At 42.4% G+C, this 21,027-nt stretch overlaps 1 protein-coding gene across 2 annotated transcripts in view; it reads right to left on the bottom strand.

Annotated features, from left to right (window-relative positions):
• Positions 1-21,027, bottom strand: part of KHDRBS2 (KH RNA binding domain containing, signal transduction associated 2) — a 658,172-nt gene that overhangs the window by 396,620 nt on the left and 240,525 nt on the right. For both annotated transcript variants that reach the window (XR_012751429.1, XM_075338445.1), the window contains exon 3: positions 19,665-19,781. Coding sequence is in view for 1 of the 2 variants with exons in the window: in XM_075338445.1 (XP_075194560.1) it covers positions 19,665-19,781 (117 nt within the window). In the remaining variant the exon portion in view is untranslated. The remainder of the gene's footprint in view (positions 1-19,664; positions 19,782-21,027) is intronic.

The following is a 21,027-nucleotide window of genomic DNA, read 5'->3' as shown; positions in this document are numbered from 1 at the left end:
CGCGGCCGGTGCAGGGGCCGCAGCCACTTTCTGCACTTTATGTCAGATGAATGTGTTGCTGGTGCTGCGCTCTCGCGCCAGCAATACAATCATCTGGCATAAATCACTGACAGTGACACTGCTCCGGCCGCGATAGTGAACGGGGGAACGGGCCTGGGGGCCGCACGAAGCAGAGATGAGGGAGCGGAGGGAGCGCGGGACAGGTGAGAAGAATGGTATGTGTGTGTGTGTGTGTTGGACATTAACCCCTTAGCGACCTATGATGTACTGGGTACGTTATGGCTCCCTGGTACTTAAGGACTCATGACGTACTCAGTACGTCATGGCGAGATCGCAGCGCCGGTGGCTGCGATCGCTGCAAATACCTTAGATTCGGGGAGGAGGGGACGTCAGGAGGGGTGGTGTCTCCTCCTCGGACCTACGGAGGCTGTGATTGGCTGACGAACGCCGCTCAGCCAATCACAGCCACTAATGTTTCAGCCATTGAAACATTGAAATCCAGCCAAGATCAGGGCAGCTGTAGCTCTGATCATTGGCTGGAGCTGGGTGACCTGTGTTTCACCCGCCCCCAGCTCTGATTGGAGAGACCGGCCTTGTGACCGATTTCTCCAATCACTGTGGATCTGGTGCCGCAGACCACTCCCTTCAGCTTCACTCCGGCATCTGTGGAAGGTGAGTGGAGCTGCTGACCCATTATTACATGATGGGGACAAAGTGCGCACATTACTATGAGATGGGATAAGGCTGGGGGCATTACTATAGGATGGGGACAAAGTGCGCACATTACTATGAGATGGGAAAAGGCTGGGGGCATTACTATAGGATGGGGACAAAGTGCGCACATTACTATGAGATGGGGATAAGGCTGGGGGCATTACTATAGGATGGGGACAAAGTGCGCACATTACTATGAGATGGGATAAGGCTGGGGGCATTACTATAGGATGGGGACAAAGTGCGCACATTACTATGAGATGGGGATAAGGCTGGGGGCATTACTATAGGATGGGGACAAAGTGCGCACATTACTATGAGATGGGGACAAGGCTGGGGACATTACTATAGGATGGGGACAAAGTGCGCACATTACTATGAGATGGGGATAAGGCTGGGGACATTACTTTAGGATGGGGACAAAGTGAGCACATTACTATGAGATGGGGATAAGGCTGGGGACATTACTATAGGATGGGGACAAAGTGCGCACATTACTATGAGATGGGGATAAGGCTGGGGGCATTACTATAGGATGGGGACAAAGTGCGCACATTACTATGAGATGGGGAAAAGGCTGGGGACATTACTATAGGATGGGGACAAAGTGCGCACATTACTATGAGATGGGGATAAGGCTGGGGACATTACTATAGGATGGGGACAAAGTGCGCACATTACTATGAGATGGGGATAAGGCTGGGGACATTACTATAGGATGGGGACAAAGTGCGCACATTACTATGAAATGGGATAAGGCTGGGGACATTACTATAGGATGGGAACAAGGTGGGCACATTACTATGAGATGGGGATAAGGCTGGGGGCATTACTATAGGATGGGGACAAAGTGCGCACATTACTATGAGATGGGATAAGGCTGGGGGCATTACTATAGGATGGGGACAAAGTGCGCACATTACTATGAGATGGGGATAAGGCTGGGGGCATTACTATAGGATGGGGACAAAGTGCGCACATTACTATGAGATGGGGATAAGGCTGGGGACATTACTATAGGATGGGGACAAACGGCGCACATTACTATGAGATGGGGATAAGGCTGGGGGCATTACTATAGGATGGGGACAAAGTGCGCACATTACTATGAGATGGGGATAAGGCTGGGGACATTACTATAGGATGGGGACAAAGTGCGCACATTACTATGAGATGGGATAAGGCTGGGGACATTACTATAGGATGGGGACAAGGTGGGCACATTACTATGAGATGGGGATAAGGCTGGGGGCATTACTATAGGATTGGGACAAAGTGCGCGCATTACTATGAGATGGGGAAAAGGCTGGGGACATTACTATAGCATGGGGACAAAGTGCGCACATTACTATGAGATGGGATAAGGCTGGGGACATTACTATAGGATGGGGACAAAGTGCGCACATTACTATGAGATGGGGATAAGGCTGGGGACATTACTATAGGATGGGGACAAAGTGCGCACATTACTATGAGATGGGGATAAGGCTGGGGGCATTACTATAGGATGGGGACAAAGTGCGCACATTACTATGAGATGGGATAAGGCTGGGGGCATTACTATAGGATGGGGACAAAGTGCGCACATTACTATGAGATGGGGATAAGGCTGGGGGCATTACTATAGGATGGGGACAAAGTGCGCACATTACTTTGAGATGGGGATAAGGCTGGGGACATTACTATAGGATGGGGACAAAGTGCGCACATTACTATGAGATGGGGATAAGGCTGGGGACATTACTTTAGGATGGGGACAAAGTGAGCACATTACTATGAGATGGGGATAAGGCTGGGGACATTACTATAGGATGGGGACAAAGTGCGCACATTACTATGAGATGGGGATAAGGCTGGGGACATTACTATAGGATGGGGACAAAGTGCGCACATTACTATGAGATGGGGATAAGGCTGGGGACATTACTATAGGATGGGGACAAAGTGCGCACATTACTATGAGATGGGGATAAGGCTGGGGACATTACTATAGGATGGGGACAAAGTGCGCACATTACTATGAAATGGGATAAGGCTGGGGACATTACTATAGGATGGGAACAAGGTGGGCACATTACTATGAGATGGGGATAAGGCTGGGGGCATTACTATAGGATGGGGACAAAGTGCGCACATTACTATGAGATGGGATAAGGCTGGGGGCATTACTATAGGATGGGGACAAAGTGCGCACATTACAATGAGATGGGGATAAGGCTGGGGGCATTACTATAGGATGGGGACAAAGTGCGCACATTACTATGAGATGGGGATAAGGCTGGGGACATTACTATAGGATGGGGACAAAGGGCGCACATTACTATGAGATGGGGATAAGGCTGGGGGCATTACTATAGGATGGGGACAAAGTGCGCACATTACTATGAGATGGGGATAAGGCTGGGGACATTACTATAGGATGGGGACAAAGTGCGCACATTACTATGAGATGGGGATAAGGCTGGGGACATTACTATAGGATGGGGACAAAGTGCGCACATTACTATGAGATGGGATAAGGCTGGGGACATTACTATAGGATGGGGACAAGGTGGGCACATTACTATGAGATGGGGATAAGGCTGGGGGCATTACTATAGGATTGGGACAAAGTGCGCACATTACTATGAGATGGGGAAAAGGCTGGGGACATTACTATAGGATGGGGACAAAGTGCGCACATTACTATGAGATGGGGATAAGGCTGGGGACATTACTATAGGATGGGGACAAAGTGCGCACATTACTATGAGATGGGGATAAGGCTGGGGACATTACTATAGGATGGGGACAAAGTGCGCACATTACTATGAGATGGGATAAGGCTGGGGACATTACTATAGGATGGGGACAAGGTGGGCACATTACTATGAGATGGGGATAAGGCTGGGGACATTACTATAGGATGGGGACAAAGTGCGCACATTACTATGAGATGGGGATAAGGCTGGGGGCATTACTATAGGATGGGGACAAAGTGTGCACATTACTATGAGATGGGGATAAGGCTGGGGACATTACTATAGGATGGGGACAAAGTGCGCACATTACTATGAGATGGGGATAAGGCTGGGGACATTACTATAGGAAGGGGACAAGGTGGGCACAGTACTATAGGATGGGGACTCGGATGGGCACATTACTGTAGGATAGGGACTAGGATGGGCACATTACTACAGGATAGGGACTAGGATGGGCACATTACTATAGGATAGGGACTAGGATGGGCACATTACTATAGGATAGGGACTAGGATGGGGACATTACTAGAGGATGGGAACATTACTATAGGATGGAGACAAGGTGGGCACAGTACTATAGGATGGGGACTAGGATGGGCACAGTACTATAGGATGGGGACTAGGATGGGCACAGTACTATAGGATGGGGGCATTACTACAGGATGGGGACAAGGTGGGCACATTACTGTAGGATAGGGACATTACTACAAGGGGACAAGGATGGGAAACATTACTATAGGGTGGGGACATGACTATAGGGTGGGGTCATTACTATAGGGTGGGGACAAGGTTGGCATATTACTAAAGGATGGGCACATTACTATAGAATGGGGACAGTATTATAGGATGAGGACATTGCTACAAGGGGACAAGGATGGGGAACATTACTATAAGATGGGGGACAAGGATGGACACATTACTATAGAGTGGGGACATTACTATAGGATGGGGACAAGGGTGAACACATTACTATAACATGGGGACAAGGATGGGGAACATTACTTTAGGATGGGGACAAGGATGAGCACATTACTGTGGGATGGGGACTAGGATGGGGCACAATACTACAAGGGGACAAGGATGGGCACAATACTGTGGGATGGGGCACAATACTACAAGGGGACAAGGATGGGCACGTTACAACAATATGGGGAACATTACTAAAAGATGTTGGTCAAAATTTCTATCTAGTGCTAATTGTAAGACTATTAGTTACAAGAAAGAAGTAAAATGTAAAAAAAATGTTTATATTTAAACAAAGAATGTGCACATTTGCTATAATGAACAAGTGAAAATGTTCAAAATCAGTGATCCAAAGGTGTGTAAAAAAAAAAAAAAATAATACATATATATATATATATATATATATATATATATTATATATGGTACCAATAAAAATGTCACTTTGTCCTACAAAGAATGCGGCCCCCCAAATTATCTTTTTTCCTCTGTGGGGCCCATACACCCAGCCGAGTTTGAGACCCCTGCCCTACTTCAAACATAAGCCCTAGTCAATGCCGGTGTTAGGGGGAGTCAAACTACGCAATTCCCCACTCTCTTTACGTTTTCAGTGTTTGTATTACAAGGGTAAAGGTGGCTTTATATGCTACGATTTCGCTACAGCGATCTCGTTTGGGTCACGGAATTTGTGACGCACATCCGGCCGCTGTAGCGATCTTGTTGTGTGTGACTCCTATGAGCGATTTTGAATCGTCACAAAAACGTTCAAAATCGCACATCGGTGACATGGGGGTCCCTTCCCAATTCTCGTTGCTGATGCTTGGGCGATGTAGTTCATCGCTCCTGCGGCAGCACACATCGCTACGTGTGACACCGCAGGAACGAGGAACCTCACCTTACCTGCATCCCGCCAGCAATGAGGAAGGAAGGAGGTGGGTGGGATGTTCATCCCACTCATCTCCGCCCCTCCGCTTTGATTGGGCGGCCGCTTAGTGACATCGCTGTGACACCGAACGAACCACCCCCTTAAAAAGGAGGCAGTACGCCGGTCACTATGCATCGCTATGCAGGTAAGTATGTGTGACGGGGGTGCGCGATTTTGTGCGCGACGGGCAGCGATATGCCCGTGCCGCATAAACGATGGGTGCGGGTACGCACGCTAGCGATATCGGTACCGATATCGCAGCGTGTAAAGCGGCCTTAAGATTGTTTAAGGACCTTTGGTGTATCTTCACAGTCATGTGACCATGATATAACCAAAGGTCTCGTAATTGCAGGAGTCTAACAGAAATTAACAGGAGACAGGCTGGTATTCAGGACTGGCATTAAGGGGAAGGGAGAGAAAACTGGACAAAGTAACAGGGCCCTCATTCCTGATGAAAAGACTGCTTAAGGACCATTTTAACATCACGGTCATGTTACTATGTTGTAACCAAAGGTCTCTTAATTGCAGGAGTCTAAAGCTAAAGAGGAGACAGGCTGGTATGTATGTGCAGTGTGTGTCTGTGTGTGTGTGTGTGTGTCTGTGTGCATGTGTATACAGATAGACAGATAGAAACACATGTACTACACACAGGTTTGGAGAGTTATGTTGATGGTCCAGAATATGATATGACTAGAAGGTGGCCCGATTCTAACGTATCGGGTAGTCTAGAATGTGTATGTAGGTTAGCAGATTGAATAATAATATAATCAGTAAGTCTTGAATAATAATAGTTCATTTTTTGCTCGTTGGTCTCCTGCTGTGCAGCACGCATCGGCGTGTTTGACAGTGGGAAACCAACGATCTGAATGGGCAGGGAGTCGGGGTAAGCTATTAACCATGCTACACATCGGGTAACTATGCAAAGCGTTTTCCATAGTTACCCGATGTGTACGCTGCTTAAGAGCATACGCCGGCTCCGGCACACGTGTGCCGAGAGCCGGGGTAGGCTTGTAACCATGTTACACATTGGGTAACTAAGCAAAGCGGTTTCTATAGTTACCCGATGTGTACCATGGTTACCAGCCTACGTCAGCTCCGGCACACGTGTGCCGGGAGCCGGGGTAAACTAGTGATTTCACAAATTCGGCTTTTCTCCACTTTGTCGGATCCGGCACGCTGCCGTAGGCTGGTTTCAGACGTCCGTGTTTTAGGTACGTGTGACATCCGTTTTTAACACCGATGTCACACGTACCCATGTTATTCTATGATGTGCCTCACACGTCCTTGTTTGCACACGGACCGTGTATTGAATAATAATATAATCAGTAAGTCTTGAATAATAATAGTTCATTTTTTGCTCGTTGGTCTCCTGCTGTGCAGCACGCATCGGCGTGTTTGACAGTGGGAAACCAACGATCTGAATGGGCAGGGAGTCGGGGTAAGCTATTAACCATGCTACACATCGGGTAACTATGCAAAGCGTTTTCCATAGTTACCCGATGTGTACGCTGGTTAAGAGCATACGCCGGCTCCGGCACACGTGTGCCGAGAGCCGGGGTAGGCTTGTAACCATATTACACATTGGGTAACTAAGCAAAGCGGTTTCTATAGTTACCCGATGTGTACCATGGTTACCAGCCTACGTCAGCTCCGGCACACGTGTGCCGGGAGCCGGGGTAAACTAGTGATTTCACAAATTCGGCTTTTCTCCACTTTGTCGGATCCGGCACGCTGCCGTAGGCTGGTTTCAGACGTCCGTGTTTTAGGTACGTGTGACATCCGTTTTTAACACCGATGTCACACGTACCCATGTTATTCTATGATGTGCCTCACACGTCCTTGTTTGCACACGGACCGTGTGACTTTTCATGACCCCGCAGTGACACACGCAGGCATCTCCAGCAGCACGGATGTCACACGGATTGCACACTGATGTGATCCGTGTGACATCAGTGTAAAACATACCGGAGAAAATATGGGTCTTTTTAATAAAAATATTTTCTATATTTACTTCTCTCCAGCGATGCTGTCTCTGGCTCTGCTGCCTCCCGCTCCTTATCGCCGCTCATTATACTCACTGAATATTCAGTGCCCTGTGGAGCTTGAAGCGGGAACAGCGCTGGGGACTTTAGTGCCGGGGACCGCATCGCTGGGTGAGTATACAGCAGAGTGTGTGTGTGTGTGTGTGTGTACATGCATATGCACTATGTGTGTATGCGCTCGGTGTATCCATGTGTGTCTGCTATGTGTGTGTGTGTGTGTCTGTCTGCTATGTGTGTGTGCTCAGTGTGTGTGTACATGCATGTGAGCTATGTGTGTATACATGCATGTGCACTATGTGTGTATGCGCTCAGAGTGTATCCATGTGTGTCTGCTATGTGTGTTTATGTGCTCAGTGTGTGTGTGTGTATACATGCATGTGCGCTATGTGTGTATGCGCTCGGTGTATCCATGTGTGTCCGATATGTGTGTGTGTGTGTCTGTCTGCTATGTGTGTGTGCTCAGTGTGTGTGTGTATGTGCTCAGTGTGTGTGTGTGTGCTCAGTGTGTGTGAGTGTGTGTACATGCATGTGCGCTATGTGTGTATACATGCATGTGCGCTGTGTGTGTATGCGCTCGGTGTATACATGTGTGTCTGCTATGTGTGTATATGTGCTCAGTGTGTATGTGTGTGTGTGTGTGTGTGTGTGTGTGCTGATAGGCGGTCAGGAGCGGAAGGCAGCAGAGCCGGAGAAAGCAGGTAAATCTGAAAAATATTTTTATTTCACAGACCCGTGTTTTCTCCGGTACCTGTCACACGCATGCAAACACGGATGTCACACATGTGACCATAACCATGCATTTGACTGGTACCTGATTAAACACGGACGTCTGTAAGCAGCCATACACTGTGTACAGCACAGTGGCCGCGCCACAACTTCCTGGTCACATGCTCCGGTCACATGACAACACGTGATCGGAGCTTGTCGTGCGGCCACTGTAGAGTACACAGTGCACGGGAGCACGCCGGATCCGACAAAGTGGAGAAAAGGTAAGTAACTATTCAAAGCGACAGTGCTGATGTGTGCCGGGAGCCGGGGTAAGCTAGTAACCATGTTACACATCGTGTAACTAAGGAAAGTGGTTTCTATAGTTACCCGATGTGTACCATGGTTACCAGCCTACGCCGGCTCCGGCACACGTGTTCTGGGAGCCGGAGTAAGCTAGTGGGTTCACACATCCGGCTTTTCTCCACTTTGTCTTGCCGGTGTGGGCTTCCGGGGGTGCAGCAGTCACCTGGGAGTCGGGGCACCGTGTGGGTTCGGGGAATGTGTGCGGGGGGGCAGGGCCAGGGCGAGAGTCCAATGCATGAGGGGGGCGGGGCGAGCGGCCAATCCATGTGGGGGCGGAGCCTGGCCGAGCGGCCAATCCGTGCAGGGGGGCGGAGGCGAGGCAAGCTGCCAATGCGACGGTTGTCACTGTAACAACATAATTTTGGAGCAAGACAGACAGACAGAATAAGGCAATTATATATATAGATAGACTATATTTTAATAAATATTGATTTTTTTTTTTTTTTTTCAAGAACAAATGTGGATTGTTGTTTATGAAAAAAAAATAAGGCATCCCCTGAAATTAAACCTAACCCATCTTTCGGAGTAAACAAATAATATAGGACCCTGTCTTGTTTTTGGAGAACACGGTAGATTAGATAGACATACAGACATATAGAAAGATAGACACAAAATTGTACAACCTGCGATAGACGGGATTGAATGCTGCTCAAAGCAAATGGAGTCTCGTTCTGAGGCTCCATAGTCTTTCATCCAATTATTCGAGGAACTTGTGGGAACTGCTGGACTATGTCAAAGCCGTTAAAAGTGTCTTGTCTTTATCTATTTTTAAGTCTTTCAGATTTTCATTTGTGGACTAAGTCGGAATACCTGTACTACGGCGACTTGCATTATTTTTTTTATTAATAAAATGATGAACCAGCGAAGTGTAGAGGAGTGTTCTTTCAAATAAAATATTTTGTGTGAGTGTTTTCACTTACTGGGTTAGTAATGGGGGTGTCTGATAGATGCATAGCCATTACTAAAACCAGGGTTTAATGCCAGTTGACACTACACAGCTGAGATCAATCTCAACTACCATTAGCCCCATTGCCACTACACCAGGGCAAATGGGAAGAGCCAAAGTGAAGTGCCAGAAATGGTGCATCCAATGTGATGCACCAATTCTGTGGTGGCTGTGGGTTGTAATTTTTAGGCTGGGGAGGGCCCAACAACCTCAAGTCCGTTTTTTAATTATTTAATAGGTTAAACAAGGCTAAAACACCCGTAAGTGACACAAAAAGCACTTAAGGGTACAAGTGTGTAAACTCTGCTCTAATCTAAGCTATCCCTCCTAATCAACTCTCCATGATCTGCTACCATAGGAGAGTGCGCCGAGTATTCCACCCCGGGGTCTCATATAAGACCCGACGATACAATATGCTTGGCTAATTATGGTAATGCCAGAAGCCAATATGGCTACAACAATACTGTGTATGGCAGGCAATCCCTACATGTTGATTGGCTGAATTACAGAAGCAAAACATGCTCAGGCACCCGTGATACTCGATCAAGTAATGAGCGCAGCTGAGCACCCTAATGCTCGGTCGATCACGCTCGCTCATCAATAACTGCAAAGCCTGAGAAAAAAATTATTAAATATTAAACCTGGAAAACCTCTTCCATTTGATCAATAAGTTTGTCTCGGTCACAATTAAAAGCAAGATCTAATGATGTTTAATAGCCCAGATCTGAATTATATTTGATCTTAGCTGTTGCTGTGGAATGCAGGATGTCAATTACAGTAGTTTTTCTACGTCTAATGGTGTCGGCACAAAAGCTGTACTTGCGTTATCACTATGCTATACTTTTAAATCGCTGCAGAAAATATTTAGTGTGGTGTCAGGTGTCAAGGGGTTAATGGGGGCTATGCTGACAATAAGTACTGGCCTTCTGATAACACAATAGGATCATGAAAAAAGGATAAGAGAAAAAATGGGAAAAAACAACTTACATTTTTAATAAAAAGAAAAACATATTTTTTATATCAACATTATAATTAGGAAAAATATGTCACAATTGATTGGCATCAGATGTTGAACAGGAAATTTAGCCGCTGATTCATTAGAATTGATGTTGTACACTTAAAGGGAACCAATCACCAGGATTTTCGTAAATAAGCTAAAGCCAGTGCTATACTGGCACTATCAGGCTGATTCTCTACATACCTGTAGTGGTCAGCTCGGATGTTTAGGTTTTGAAATCCAAGAAAGTAAAGTTTATAACATCAGCTGCTTGTTGAGTGACAGCAGAAAAGGATAAGATAATATATTCATAGTTATCCTCTCCCCGTGTTAGATTTAGCAACAGCATTATACAAACAATTCCCTTTGTTGCAGGACCTGTGTGAGGTCATACCCATGTGACCTGGTATCCAGCTTTGTTGGCCCCACCCCTTCTGGTCACATGGGTATGACCTTACACAGGTCCTGCAAGAGACAAAGTGAATCATTTGTGTAATACTTATGCTAATTCTAACAGAGAGAGGTGATAACTATGAATATATTATATGCTCCTTTGCTGCTGTCACTCAACAAGCAGCTACTTTTATAAACTTTACTGTTTTGAATTTCAAAACCTAAACATCCGAGCTGACCACTACAGGTATTTAGAGAATCAGCCTGATAGTGCCAGTATAGCACTGGCTTTAGGTTATACACGAAAATCCTGATGATTGGTTCCCTTTAATGAAGGGTATGGCGTTGTACAAAATGCTGAATGGTGGAAGCCACTTAAATTTAGTGCATTTTCTCTATGGTGTGCTCCTCGCCAGACATGTTATTCCAGTCAGGGATTTGAGTAGTATTTCTGGCATAAAATAGGCTTGGACTTTTAATGAATTTGATGTGGTCTCCATCCTACCCTGGCTCTTCCCCAGATCCACCATTTTTGCGGAGTTGGTTTATACTGGCGTGAAAATGACAAATGTCTCAACATTTTTTCTGCCATTAAACACTTGATGAATTGGCCCATAGGGCTGCATTTACAAGCTTATGTCCTAATAATCAGCTATTGTGAACAGGCTGCTGAACACATGTGGCAAAACACTTGTTCGTTAGGTGAAATTATTTTTTAGTTTGCTTAAAAATCATGGTTCTCAGCAGCACATCGTCCTGTGTAGACAGGATGCAGTGCTGAGAACAATTCTATTCTATGCACACTGAATGATTCTATTACACATAGTTCTCTGGTTATGAAAATGTGGTCAGTGGGTCTAATAAATGACCACTGATTAGCTTACATGTAGCTGACTAGTGGTGGCTGCAGCTAGCAGGTATAAGTACAAGCTAACCTACTGATCATTTATTATGTATGGAGTCGAACAGAAGTGAGTGTGATTATTGAGTCCCATGTTAGTGTTGTGCTTGTTACTTTGATGTTGTTCACAATGAGAGATCAGTGCCCTTAGGAGGGTCTCAGTCTGAAGCAATCCAGCCAGACTGCACTCAGCAGAGGGTCCTGCTGAAGTGATGGTTTTAGTTAGCACTCAGTGCGCGTGGAGCAGGAATATAACTGCCTTCTATTTGTGACTGTGCTTATAGTCTGTTCACCTAATACACATGTGGGGATCCTTTTTGATGCTATCCATTTGGCTATTTATACCATCATTTTGCCAGTATCTTCACAAGATCTTTTATTTTTGTTCTTGGGTTGATATGCACATGTCTGACCAAAGCACATTCATCTCTGGTACACAGAACCCATCTCCTTCCTGAGCAGTATGATGGCTGGACATTTCCATCTTGTATGTACTTACGTATAATTATTTGTACAGATTAACGAGGCACCTTCAGATATCTGGAAATTACACCCAAGGATGAACTAGACTTGTGCAAGTCCACAATTCTCTTCCTGAGATCTTGGCTGACTTCTTTTCACTTTCCCATGATGCTAAACAAAGAAGCAGTGTTTCAGGTCTGCATTAAAGTACATCCATGGGTGTGTCTCTAATTAACTCACATGTTGCCAATAAACCAATCAGAAGTATCCAAAGACATGACATCATCATATGGGCTGTTCCATATTGTTTAGAGAGGTATGCTGAGGATAAAGAGTGCAGATAGGGTCTTATCTAGGGAGATTTGACAAGACAACAGGTAAGGTACTCACCTGTAGAGGTTGTGCCAGTCACAACTCCTACATAAGCATAAAATGGCGTCTGCTGCAGCCCCGGAGTGATGTATTACAAGTGTGGAAGAAGGAAACTGGGATATTCCATGCTGACATCAAACATCAAGTAGTTGATTAATTTCTCTTTTATTCAATCAGGTCTACGCGTATCAGAGTATGCAACCTCCTTCTTCAGGACAATTATGGTTGATTTTTTTGCAATAATTGTCCTGAAGAAGGAGGCTGCGTCCTCCGAAAAGCGTAGACCTGATTAAATAAAAGAGAAATTAATCAACTACTTGATGTTTGATGTCAGCGCGGCATATCCAGGTCTCCTTCATCCGCACTTGCCATATTGTTTAAAGGCATAGTACTCTCAGTATATGTAAACTTTTCACTTTGCAGAAAGAAATAAAAATGCAATAAAACATCCTCTCTCTCTCTCTCTCTCTCTCTCTCTCTCTCTCTCTCTCTCTTTTTCATTATTCTGGCATTTGGAAGACATAAATAATTTTGGAAATCCTAATTGACGTAAAATTTTAAAGATTTATTCTAATTTCATATCAGATAGTCACATCTCTGGCAAAAAAATGAGAGACCACTGCAATATTGTCAGTTTTTCTGATTTTTCTCTTTATAGGTATATTTTTGAGTAAAATGTAAATTGTTTTCTTATTCTATAAACTACTGACAACATGTCTATGAATTTCCAAGCAATAGATTTTGTATTTATTTTCTGAAAATGAGAAATAGTCAAAAAAACTAAAAAATCCATTGCTTTCAGATCTCAAATAATGCAAAGAAAACAAGTTCATAATATGAATTAAGCTGCATACAAGGTTATCCTGGAAAAACAGTTGCTTCCTTCTGCTCAGGCACTGTTCCCCAACTCTGAGGACTAATTTCTCCAGCAGGTCAATGCACCATGCCACACAACTAGGTCAATCAATGTGTGGATGAAGGACCACCACATCAAAACCCTGCCATGGCCAGCCCAATCTCCAGACCTAAACCCCACTGAAAACCTCTGGAATGTAATCAAGAGGAAGATGGATAGTCACAAGCCATCAAGCAAAGAAGAACTGCTTCAATTTTTGCACCAGGAGTGGCATAATGTTACCCAAAAGCAGTGTGAAAGACTGGTGGAAAGCATGCCAAGACACATATAAGCTGTGATTAAAAATGGGATTAAAAATGGGATGTGGTTACAAATGGCGACATCACCATTACAATATATTTTAATTACAGTGTAAATGTAGGGGAAAAGTAAAGTAGGTTCTGTAGAAGAACTTGGTCATACAGTAGATGTATGTTTGTTACTTTCTGCTGAAGTGAGTCAAAGAAAAACAAGGAAAATTAATTATATCATTTGGATGTTTTACTGGTAAGTCAGTGGATTTACCGGTATTTTGGGCCACAATGTAATGCCCAGTGGCAGAAATGTGGGTGTATGTCCTAGGTTATGGGTCAATGACAGGACAATGACAAACATACTTCAATAAGCACCCAGAAATGGATGGAAACAAAGCGCTGGACAGTTATGAAGTGGCCAGCAATGAGTCCAGATAAATCCCATTGATCATCTGTGGAGAGATCTTAAAATTACTTTTGGGAGAAGGCACCCTGTTTTACCGTGAACAAAGCAAATCCCTTTAAAACATAATCTTTATTTCAATCGTCAATATTAAAATTTGCCCAGGTGAACATCCGCACAAACATATATGTATTTAACGAAGGGGAGTAGGTTATTTCAAAAGTTAATATCAATGTCATAAGGGGATCAGTATGATTACCTAAGACTGACCCCTACCTGTCAAGGGGGGGTATAACACCCTAACTTGACCAGGCACCCCTGTTCCTCGTCGACTCACCCTCACTCACCCTTCACTTACTCTATCATGAAGGAGTATAGTACGCTCCTTAAATATTAATGCAGATGACTATTTATACCTATACCCCAATGTACATAAATCATACGTTGTATCAAAAATAATTTTGAATAAATACTGATAAACCATCGGGGCGTGATCACAATGCACATTGATCAAACACCCCTTTATATAGAAATAAATTTAACATTGGCTGCGATTAAATCCAAACAATAGCCAAATGTATGTGGCGAACACAAAAATCGGTCCTAAAATCATCTAGCATTGTACAAATAATTAAAGATGCATACATGAAACACAAAAGATCACTTCCCCTGACAAATGGTGATAGAAATGATTGTGTAAGGGTGAGTGTGGTGTTTTGTGTGAACTGGTGGTGACCTCCTCCATACCCAGGATGGAATACCACACCTCTGGATGAGGTGCAGTACCTCTGTGGCAACTCCCCATCTCTATATATAAACTAAAATAAACAAAAAAGTGCACATTTGTTGCCGACACATATGTAGCAACTCAAGCTATAAAATCATTCCATAATCCATGTGATAGAAAAACAAATGGTGGGAGACAAATCCACAGATAGGGTCTTATCTAAGCAGAGTAATGGGGTGAAGACAGAGCACAGAGACTCACCTGTGGGGGTTGTGAGAGTCACAACCACTGTAAGAACATGTGGTGGCTGCTAAAGTAACCCGATATATGTAGTCAAAACAGGTCAGAGAACGGGTTAAAAAACACTGCGCTAACGCAAAATGTAGAATCCAGTCAGATCTTGAATCAAAAAGTGAGTGATTTTATTTGTCTACGCGTTTTGGAGATTAATCTCCTTCCTCAGTACAAAATCATTTAGTAATATGATTTTTGTCTTGAAGAAGGAGATTCATCTCCGAAACGCGTAGACAAATAAAATTACTTTTTTATACAAGATCCAACTGAATTCTACCTTTGCAGCAGTGTGGTGTTGTTTAACCCTTTTTCTGACCTGTTTTGATAACCCATATGATCAATGCCATTTAAAAAGACATAAACAAGCAAAAAATGTTCAAAGAAGTAATTCAAATGATAGAAAAAAAAAAATATCACTAAATATGTCTGTGTCCTGCAAGGAATGTTTACCCCCAAATTATTTTTTTTTAATGTGTATGGCCCATATACCTAATTGAGTTTGAGACCGGTGGCTTAGATGGTATATTCATGTGTTTTTTTAGCAGTAATTCCCTTTTGTACATATTAGGAAACACTATCATAGGACTAGATTGAAAAATGTATTACAGTGTATTATCTCTTTAAATCTTTTTAGAAGTTTGATCTCACAGAGGTTAAAAAAAATGAAAACCTTTATCAAAGATTTCATAATGCAGTGCTTTTCTTGTTTGCTAACTGATTTTTCACACATCTGCTCAGGGAAGCATAGCCAGTAGAAATATCAGCTAGTGGATTCATTTGACCCATTCTGAGTCAAGAGTTGTTAGAGGGTGTATGTGAAACTACAGAAGCGGAAAGTAGGATAGTGACAAGTAAACTCATCCAAACCTTCAATGTACAGCCAAAAGTTCATTACACCATTTTTTACTCTGGAATATTAGATATAAAAAAACAAAAAGGTATCAAAGATTGTTTTCAATAGGATAAATGCATATCCTAGCATAGCAAGTGGTAAAAGTGTAGAGCTACTAAATAAACACTGTGTAGAATTATTAGGCAAGTGAGTATTTTGACCATATCATTATTTTTATACAGATTTTCCAACTCCAACCTATATAAACTTGAATGTTTATTGGATGAAGCAGATCAGGTGATGTGTATTTGTGTAATAAGGAAGGATGTGGCCTAAGGATACAATACCCTTTATCAAGGTGTGCAGAATTATTAGGCAGGTTGTCTTCCTCAAGCAAAATTGGCATAAAAAAAGATTTAACTGATTCTGAAAAGTCAAATTTTTTACAAGCCATACAGAGGGATGCAGCACTCTTAAAATTGTTAATATTTGGGGGCGTGATCACAGAACTATAAAAAGTTTTGTTACAAAGTCAAAAGGGTTGAAAAAAAAAGTTGAGAAAAAATATGTAAAAACAATTACAAATTTTACAAGAGCGTAAAGTAAACAGGAACCTATTAACCTCCAGTGCTGTTATATTACAGAACGGAAGCCTCCCTGGAGTGTCCAAAATTAGAAGGTGTTCAGTGCTCAAAGACATAGCCAAGGTAAGGAAGGCTGAAACACAGAACATGTAAGGTGAAACATCAAGACTTTGCCAAGAAATGGCCAGCCAGGCAATGGAGTACTTTAATATAAGTAATGGAGCATTGCTCTCCATAAAAATCATAGTTTTCTTGAAAGATGCAAACTTTTTCCTGTACCATTGCTGGAAGGAAGTATTTTCTAAAAACTGCAAGTAGGTTTGGAAGTGGATTTTGAGTACATCTTTAACCCAAAAAGGTCCTAGTAGCTCATCTATGACACCAGCCCATAGCAGTATACCACTTCAATCTTGTTGTATCCGAGTCGAAGTGGAGGTCTGTGCCGCTACTGATCCAGCTACAAGACCATTCATCTGGAAAATCAATAGTTACTCTCATTTCATTTCAGTCTATTTGAAAAATCTGACTTTAGACATTTTTCTGACCCTGTGGACGATTTGCAGCAAAACATTTGATGGTTTTGTGATCACGCCCCAACATCTTAGCAAAACAAAATCTGCACACCTTGATAAAGGGTCCTTATCCTTAGGCCACACCTTCTTCATTACATAAATACAAATCAACTGATCTGTTTCATTAAATAAGCATTCAGGTTTAAACAGCTTGGAGTTGGAAGATGTGCATAAAGATTACAATATGTCAAAATACTGACATGTCTAATAATTCTGCACACAGTGTAGTAGTCAATGTAATTTCTTCAACGACTGAACAATTAGAGATCTAATAACCATCAATAAGAACTAAGAAAACAGAAAGGTTGCCTGAGCATACAATATTGGCTTGGTATGGGTCTGATACCTCCATTTAAGGCCTCCTTCACACATCTGTGTTTCAGATACTTGTGAGGTCCATTTTCACATGTACCAGAGACACGAGCACACATAGACCCATTAAAATCAATGGGTCTGCGCACACGTGCGTGTTTTCCCATGGACCATGTGTCCGTGTGGAGAATACGTGTGTCCGTGTGCTCCACACATAGACATGTCCGTTTTTCTCCAGCAGCATGGGTGTCACATGGACCACACACTGATGTGATCTGTGTGACATCAGTGTGACTTGTACCAGAGAAAAACATGGTTCTGTGAAATAAAATGATTTTCTATACTCACCCTCTCAAGCACTGCTGTGTCTGCCACTGCTGTAACTTGCTTCCGACCCCCGCTCATTATGCTTATCGAATATTCACTGCAGCAGCAGTGTCTGAGACATCAGCACCATGGACAGGTAAGTATAAAAATTCATGCTGTCAGTGTGCTATGCGGATGTCACACGGCTAGCACACTGACAGCACACGCTGAACACACACACACGGACACACGCACACATATGCACCTACACCATGGACCATGCAAAACGTGTGTAATTTGTATGGATGTGTGAAAGAGGCCTAAGGCTGGTTTTTGATCCAGGGGTGGCCAGATGGAAACACTAAATGGAGCTGGAGAGTGTATAGTACTCTCTGAGTACTACAATCGCAAAGAAGGCACATGGGTGACTAGTATGTATATATCACTCAAACAAGAATTTTAAAAAATATTTGTAAATTGATAAGATGCATAATTTTACATTACGCATTTATTTAGACCAATTCAATCAAAACGATATAAAAACATTGTATCACTTTTTGCCTTCTAACCTTGAGTTACACAACCACAGTCCTGAGTTGAGATCACAATTTCAAAGCTTTACAGTAGAAATGCCAGAAATTCCTTTCCAACTCAATATCTATGCATAGTTTTTCTGATTTGTATTATAAAAACTATAATCTTTATACCAGGAACAGCAACACAGTTAAGCTATTACAGATGAGTTTGATGTGACATTAAAAAATGTTGAAAAGTGGACATTTTGGTATGACTGATAACTATAGATAACATTGACAATTTCAGTTGCTTCCAGTCACTTAAGTACACCATGTACCAATGTAATGTACTGTTTGTCATGAACATTGCCAATTTTTTGGATTAAATATATAAAATGTAATAGCTTTATTCATTTTTCTCTCAAAACAACATCCCCAAAGCCTCATTAGGTCAAACGTTACCAGTAACTGGTGTTCAATAGGCCTGTATAAATGATTGGTGGTGGAAGCTAGTTTTTATTGAATTATTGCAGAGCTCGGCGGTGACCGTACTGATGTATATATATATATATATATATATATATATATATATACAGTGCATTGTAATTGGGTATATATATACACTATACATTCTCTGTTAAGTGCCCAATAATCAGCCTAGTAGTGAAAGCAGCAGTTGCCTCGTCCAATAATCCATCAATTGTTAGTCAATTGCATATTGTCCTGATGATTGGGGGCATCGAAGTGCTGATTTGTGACAAATAAGTAACAGCAGTGGGATATCTGTGTGAACTCCCTGGCTGTCGCTCTGACAATTTGATGGCAGCGGTGATATATTTGCGTGATCTCCCTGGCTGTCCCCTGACAATTGGTGGTAGTGATGTGATATCTGTATGATCTCCCGGGCCATTGCCCTCACAAATTGGTGACAGTAGTGGAATATTTGCGTAATCCCACTGGCTGTGTAGTTCTAATTATGAAGTCAAATGGCTTTTACATTAGATATCAAAGGACCGCGTAGTGCTCAATTTCTGTCCAGTGCTCTCTGTCCAGACACATTTCCTCACCTTCCAGCATCCCTGACCGCTTATGATTAGTCAGGCTGGTGAGATGTCATCTGTGTACCTCATTGATGACATCACGCCAAGCTGGTGAATCAAACACAGCGCCAAGGAACCGGGAAGCTCAGGAAAAATGATCAGTTCCTATCTATGAACAGAGAGTGCTGACCTGACTGTGGGCCAAAGTTGCACAAAGTGATCCATTAATTTCTATATAGTGTGGTTAAAAGCTTATGATCCTTTTTTTTGGTGGTGAATATTGTTTCAGCTAGGCCCAATCTACAAATGCCAATTATAAAGAAATTATTACATCATCTTTTAAATATTTAATAATATTTCATATATTAAAATTAACTTAATGGAAATACTAACAAAGAATACTTACCTTTGCCTTATCCCTCATTGATCCTTTCCCAAGAATAGACATTTTTGCACCAGTTTCTTCTTGTAATCTTTTTAAAGAATTTCCTCTTGGTCCAAGTAACTTCCCCACAAAATTAAACTAAAAAAAAAAAGAAGAGAAAATAGGTTATTTCAAACATTCATGTAGGATTGTTTGTCTTTAAGTCCACAGACTGTTTCCCTTATTCCCATGTAACAAGCCCAACAATTTAGAAATTACATGCACTGCCATCTTTTTTGTTGTATTCTCTCAGGCATTAACCTCCACTGAACGGAGTGAAAAAAAAATAAAATAGAATACAGGAAAAATGGATTCCAACATTTTCAGTCTTTCCTTTTATACCTTTCCACACTTCACTCCCTTTTCTTCATGAGCTTCTTACTATTCCTGCCTCACATATATATTTATCAATGATTTCCAACATTTGACTCTTCTGTAAACCTATAACACCCAGCATTCACGGAAAAAAGTTACATTAACCCCTGCTATACAAAATCACAATCTCAGAATACCATGCAACAGAAAAATATACAGTCATGGTAGAAATTATTAGCACCCTTGAAATTGTTCCAAAAAATGAAGTATTTCTCCCAGAAAAATATTGCTATTAGACATGTTTTGTTATACACGTTTATTTCCTTTGTGTGTACTTGAACAACAAAAAAAAATATAGAAAAAAAAAGCCAATTGGACATAACTTCACACAAAACTCCAAAAATGGTCCAGACTAAATTTCTGACACCCTCAAGTTAATATTTGCACACACTTTGGAATAAATAACTGCAGTCAATTGCTTCCTATAACCATCAACAAGCTTCTTACACCTCTCAAATGGAATTTTGGACCAAGGTCTCTCATATTTGAAGAGTGCCTTCTCCCAACAGCAATTTAAAGATCTCTCCACTGGTGTTCAATGGGATTTAAATCCAGAGTCATTGTTGGTCACTTCAGAACTCTCAAATGCTTTTTTTCCATCCATTTCTGCTGGCTTTCTGAAGTATGTTTGTGGTCATTGTGCTGCTGGAAGACCCAGCTTTTTGACACTGGGCACTATATTGCAACCCAAAATCCTTTGGTAGTCTTCAGATTTCATGATGCCTTGCACACAGCCAAGGCATTCAGTGCCAGAGGCTGTAAAACAACTCCAAATATCTTTGAACCTTCACCATATTTGACTGTAGAAACGGTGTTCTTTTCTATGTAGGCATTATTCCATTTTCAGTAAACAGTAGAATTATGTGCTTTACCAAAAATCTCTATTTTGGTCTCATCTATCCAGAACATGCTTTCCTAAAAATCTCTATTTTGGTCTCATCTATCCAGAACATGCTTTCTTAGAAGGATT

Source organism: Anomaloglossus baeobatrachus, chromosome 3 (genome assembly GCF_048569485.1).
Source record: "Anomaloglossus baeobatrachus isolate aAnoBae1 chromosome 3, aAnoBae1.hap1, whole genome shotgun sequence".
Classification (NCBI taxonomy): domain Eukaryota; kingdom Metazoa; phylum Chordata; class Amphibia; order Anura; family Aromobatidae; genus Anomaloglossus; species Anomaloglossus baeobatrachus.
The sequence above is the reverse complement of the archived record's forward strand: the minus strand, read 5'-3'. Positions and strand labels throughout refer to the sequence as shown.